This window comes from Benincasa hispida, chromosome 10 (genome assembly GCF_027475165.1).
Source record: "Benincasa hispida cultivar pf3 chromosome 10, pf3_genome.v1.1, whole genome shotgun sequence".
Taxonomy (NCBI): Eukaryota; Viridiplantae; Streptophyta; class Magnoliopsida; order Cucurbitales; family Cucurbitaceae; genus Benincasa; species Benincasa hispida.
This window is the reverse complement of record NC_143487.1, coordinates 24,447,503-24,453,013: the sequence shown is the minus strand read 5'-3', so window position 1 is coordinate 24,453,013 and position 5,511 is coordinate 24,447,503. Positions and strand designations below refer to the sequence as shown.

At 38.5% G+C, this 5,511-nt stretch overlaps 2 protein-coding genes across 2 annotated transcripts; one reads left to right on the top strand and one right to left on the bottom strand.

Moving 5' to 3' along the window:
- Window positions 1-556: 556 nt before the first annotated feature.
- LOC120087979 (uncharacterized) lies at window positions 557-2,192 on the top strand. Its single transcript, XM_039045003.2, has one exon. It carries the CDS (start codon window positions 697-699, stop codon window positions 2,053-2,055), a length of 1,359 nt encoding a protein of 452 aa, XP_038900931.1. The 5' UTR covers window positions 557-696; the 3' UTR covers window positions 2,056-2,192.
- A 22-nt stretch (window positions 2,193-2,214) lies between these two features.
- On the bottom strand, window positions 2,215-5,134 carry LOC120087978 (external alternative NAD(P)H-ubiquinone oxidoreductase B2, mitochondrial-like). The gene is made up of 9 exons (XM_090305723.1): window positions 4,994-5,134; window positions 4,423-4,708; window positions 4,051-4,257; window positions 3,714-3,964; window positions 3,303-3,627; window positions 2,955-3,227; window positions 2,730-2,851; window positions 2,532-2,651; window positions 2,215-2,418 (listed from the first exon to the last, which is right to left on the bottom strand). The coding sequence occupies exons 1-9, from the start codon at window positions 5,080-5,082 to the stop codon at window positions 2,331-2,333; spliced, it is 1,761 nt and encodes a 586-aa protein (XP_090161849.1). The 5' UTR covers window positions 5,083-5,134; the 3' UTR covers window positions 2,215-2,330.
- Between the last annotated feature and the right edge of the window lie 377 nt (window positions 5,135-5,511).

The following is a 5,511-nucleotide window of genomic DNA, read 5'->3' as shown; positions in this document are numbered from 1 at the left end:
TTAATTGTTACATTAGTATAAAGATCTTCTTTTAAATCAATTCTTAAAAATTTAAGAATTAAAATGATCGATTTGATAAAGTACTATAAAGGTAATTCTTCATAATAACTATTTATGCCCAAATGAATTTTATCTTGATTCATTAGACATACCTCCACCAATATAGTAGGTATTCATACTTAAAGATAGAATTTTTAAAAATTTTAAATATTAATAACTTTTTGAACGTTTTTTTCTCATTGCAATTAAAGCTTAAATCTGTCTAGATTGGAACATAATTTGCATGAGAAAATATTATACGATATCTTTCTTCAAGCGACAGCAAATTAAATAGATAATGGACCTCAAAATTAGGTAAAAATGATGTTCCTTTTCAACCAGGCCTAACTCCGGGCCCCCAGTTTTATAAAAAAATCGGAGCGCGATGGACTCCCTAATCCAACGGCCAGGAATCCACGTCAAGACGGAGAGCGCATCCTTCTAACGTCTATATTTCACAACGGTCGAAAACTCAAAAAATATAGAGAATTCCCCATTTCCTCTCCATCTCAATCTGCATCTTCTTCTGTTTTTGTTGCTTTAACTTTGAATCGAAGAAAAACCATTCTCTTCATTTTTTAGCCCTTCGTCGTCTTCTTCTTCTTGCTGGAAAAGAGCATTTTTCTTCATAAAAATTCACCAACCCTGAAATTAAAGATGAGTCTTCTTGATCGCCCTGATGACATCGAAGCCCCAAACATTCAGGTCTGGAACAATGCTGCATTTGACAATGGAGAATCCGATGTTAGAACTATTTCTTGGTCGAATGTGCAAGATTCGTACAAGAATCTATCGTCTGAATCGTTGCAGAGTGATAGCAGGAAAGAAAATTTATGCCCTTTGAGTCTGAAGACCCCTGCTTCTGTCAAGTACTCTGTTTCTGTGAAGCCGCTCAATCGCAATGGCGTCATTGAAAATTCACAAGGGAAGCCATTCAAAACGCCTGGTAATGGGAAAGAAGAGGAGGAGGTAATTAGTAAGGAAAGAAATATTGATGCAGAAATTGAGGAAACAGAGAGGGAAATCAATCGATTAGCGACCAGGTTAAAGGCTCTTCAAATTGAAAAGGCCGAGCAGATCGCAACAAGAACAACAGTTCAGGAGGGAGGAAGATTCGTGCCGCCGGTCAGATCAGTTGCTCCAAAAGTAAGTACCAAGAATTCAAATGGGGTTAATAAAATGTTCAAAGACGCTTTAGTTGAACCGAAAATTGGTCACAACAGAGGTTTAAGTTTGGGGCCGTCGGAAATCCACGGCAGTGTCGGAGCACGGCGGCAAGGAAATACGGAAATCATGTCGGCTCAGCGGATTCAAAACCGTCGGCAATCATGCCTTCCGAAATTACTAGATATTGACGAAGAGAAGGCGAAGAACAGAAGAGGAAACAGTATGAGCCTTAGCCCCAAATCACGGAGGACTTTGATCAAGGCTCAAACTGTACGGAAACCAGCCACCACTATCGTATCAAAACGGCCGGCGAAGAAAGATGGGGTTGTTGAATTAATTCAGCCAAAGAAATTGTTTAAAGACATTGAAAAACCAGCACCATCCACCAGTGTCAAAAAGCCATTGAGGACTGGTAGGATTGTAGCGAGCCGTTACAATCAGACAAACGAAAGCTCTCAAATAGCCACAGAAAATCGTAAGAGCTCTCTGCCGGGAAATTGCAAAGATGATGGAAGCAGTAGGTACGACAAGCGGCGGTCTTCATCGGAGCTTTGCCGGAGCAAGGCGCCACAAAGCAGAGTGAAGAAGCGGTGGGAAATTCCAAGCGAAATAATAATTCTTCAACAAGAAATGGAAGAAAGAAGTTTGGAGTCTTCAGTTTCCAAGTTAGGCGATATGCTTCCAAGGATCATAACGACTCGCTGTGTGAATATAAGCCCAAGGGACTCTGGACCGGCCAAAAGGGTGGCTGAATTGATTGAAAGTAAGACAAACTTTTTTGCTGATGAGGAGATGGAAGCATCAATCTGTCAGAAGTTGAATTTTGCAGAGGATGAGGAGGAAGAATGAAACAATGTTGGTCTTTTTTCCCCCTTTTAAACTCAGTATTGTGAACCATAACTCCTGTTATGGAAATATGCAAAGCTTCTTCTTTTGTAGACTTGTGTTTGTGGAAAATAAAGGATCAAGCTTTTGTTTTTCAGTAACTTTTGCTAATATAAATGCCACATGAGAGTTCTAAAATTTGAATTTAAATTCAAATGCAATTAAAAGTATGACAAAACTGGGGTCTGATAAGATCAAATGTTGTTCAATTTGTAGAGTTGACTGTTTTGAAGGAGAGATCAGATTCTGCTTGAATCCCTGCCAAATATGAATCTTCTACCCCAATCTGACATGACCAGAATCCTTGTGCGCCAACTTACTAGCTTGCTGTAAAAATATATGTATAAACAAAACATGAGACAGCAGGACTTTTATGGTTTAAATATTGATTCAAATCATGGTTTCTTGTCTGAAATTGAATGAATCTGCTGGCGGTTTACCTGGCATAAACAGAGTACCAAAGCCACTGGGTGCTATGACCAATTGAGATCCAATCTCCAGGAAGTTGAGCTGCAGTTTGTTCTCCCCCAAGAGGAGCAAACTGCCCAAAATGCTTATACCTTTCACAAAAACCACCAAAATTTCAGTCCGCAAATACGAAAAGCTCACTCATTTGGTTCTGTCTCTGTGATTTTTACCTGAAGGGGTGAAACCTGTGGCGTCCTGTCCCTCGAAATCGGAGAGGGCCTTCAGGGTACTTTCCGCACTGCTCCATCCTGTTGAAGCAGCTTGCAAGATATTCACCTTGTTGAGCAGCAACCTATAAAATTTCGAAAGATGAAAAAGATTGAAAGATACAGTAGTTGAAGCAGCACTAGAATAAAAGATTTGCAAGCCAATATGATTAAGATGTATGTGTTCACTTGAGCAGTAGCAGGGAGATTTTTCATCTGAGAATCAACTTCCGAAAGTAAGGACTTAAAGCTTTCGATATCCAGTTCGGCCGACTGTTTCTGTGAGTCGGACTGCGTCTTCTTCAACAAAGCTGAAAAGTTCTTCAACTGCTTCTTCTTCAGATAGATTTCTACTTGAGGGTACCTCTCACAAATATCATCTACCACTTCATGGAACTCTTGCAGGGCTAAAGTTCCTGACTTGTCCTTGTCTGCCTTGCTGAATATTACTGCAATATCTTCCTGCAAATAACAGGTTATCAAAAAGAAAGATCTATGAAAATGAAGCAAATAGAATGAAACTCAATCTCCAATTACCATGACTCTTCTTTGATTTACAGTGGCACAATCACCAAGAGCATAGACACTATCACATCCTTCAACCCTTAGCCACTCATCAGTTGCCAAAGCTCTTCTGTTAGTCTGACCAATCTGCTTCATGAAATCAACAACTTGAGGACGAGGGGCGATGCCGGTAGACCAGACGACCATTCCATAAGGAATAGACACGAATTCACCGGTTGCTCTTTCTTTGGTGGAGATTTCCCTATCGGTTACTTTTACAACCATGGAACCAGTTTTTAATTCAATCCCATCTCTTTGAAATTTTTCTTCAGCAAAGGCAGTAATCCTCTTGTCAAACCTATAAAACAAGTGCCCTGAATTGATGGCTCCAAAGTAACCGACCATATAAAACTATACCAAAAGAAAAGTAAATAATTTCCTTACATGTTCAAAATATGATCCCCTGCCTCTAGGAGGGTTATTTTCACGTAGTCTTTCAATGAAGGATACAACCCTGCTAAATCCTCAACTGCAAAGTCATGAAGCTCTGCTGCAAATTCCACCCCAGTTGGACCACCTCCAACTATTACAAAGTGAAGAGTTCTCTTCTTCTCTTCTTCACTTATATTTGGAAGGCTGGCTCGCTCGAAACAATCGATTACGGTCTGACGAATCCTCTGAGCATCTTCCACTCCCTATGTAAAAATTTCAATTTACTTCAGTTTGTTGTACAAAGCCATCGCATAGTCCAAGATATTCATGTTGTACAAAAATAATATACCTTCAGGAAGTGAGCATTTTCCTCAACTCCAGGTGTGTTGAAAGTGTTGGATTTAGCTCCCATAGCTATAATCAGATAGTCATAATCAACAGAAAATTCTTCTCTGCCACCCAAATTTGTGTCTTGACTTGATCGACAGAACAACACCTTCTTCTCTGCATCAATCTTATAGCACTCAGCTTCCCTAAATTCAATATTCAGACCTTTCTGCAATGTAAAATATCAAATGGTTTAAGTTCATCGAACAACAGAGTAACTATATGTAAACGAGGCAACGATTAAATCACTACTAAATCCAAAAACTTTCGTTCACGTGTGACCTTAAAACTGTAATGAGGTGAATCTCATATCTTAAACACAAAAAAATCTGACTACCTTCTTTGTAATAGCACGAATTGGTTCGACAATGCTGCGTGCTTCAACTGTGCCACAGGTGACACTAGGAAGCAAAGGGGTGAAAGCAAAGTAATTATGAGGAGAAATAACATGAACATCATAAGAGGAGCTCTTGAGATTCTTCAAAAAACTAGTGCCAGCCCATCCTGTTCCAAGCACTACCACTTTCTTCTTCTTGTAGTCACCATCTTGTTGGACTGCATCAGCATATGTAGAATGATACAGAGATCTGCCATTAGTAGCTGCCACCAATCCACCTCCACTGCAGATGATAGCAATGTTATATGCATATTCAACCATAACTTAAGAATATACAAATCTAAAAAACATACATATCACTTGTTCAACAGATCATTAATCCAAATCTCCAAAAGAAAATTGCATACATCCTTTTGCCTTTTTTCAATTGTTTTTCCTTCCTCATCGTTAACGAGACAAAAAGTTTCATACAACCACTAACCATATATATATCAGTTTCTTATTTGCAACTGGTGTTATTAGAATTGAAATCGAAACAAGAAAACAAGATCTAAGAATATTGCAATACCTGACAGTGAAAACAATGAGAAGCTTGGAGATGGAAGGATGATCATGAAAAGCCTTAGAAGCTTTGGTGTAGAATGAATTCCACCTCATTGTGAAAGCCCTGAATCACTCTCGTTTCCTTGAAGAATTCAAGAGAGAATCTGTGTAACAGGTTATGTTAGTAAGTGGAGGAATGTTTTCTTTATACAGCAGAGAGAGGAAGGAGGAGTAACTGCCAAGAAAAACAAGAAGAAAAAAGAAAAAAAGAAAAAGAAAAGAAAGGTTATTAATTTTACATCAATTAATAGAATTTCACCATTTATTTTGATTGCCAACAAAGTGGGAAAGAAGGGCATGTGTCATTGACTGAGACGGAGATCTCCAACAGATTAGGAAAGAAAACACATGGTATTTACATCTTCCATACACATATATATATATACATAAAATATAAAATATATATTTGATTCATTCCCGAGTTTATGGGAAATTGACATGCAACCATGAAATTAGGAATTAAGAATGAAATTATTGTAGCAG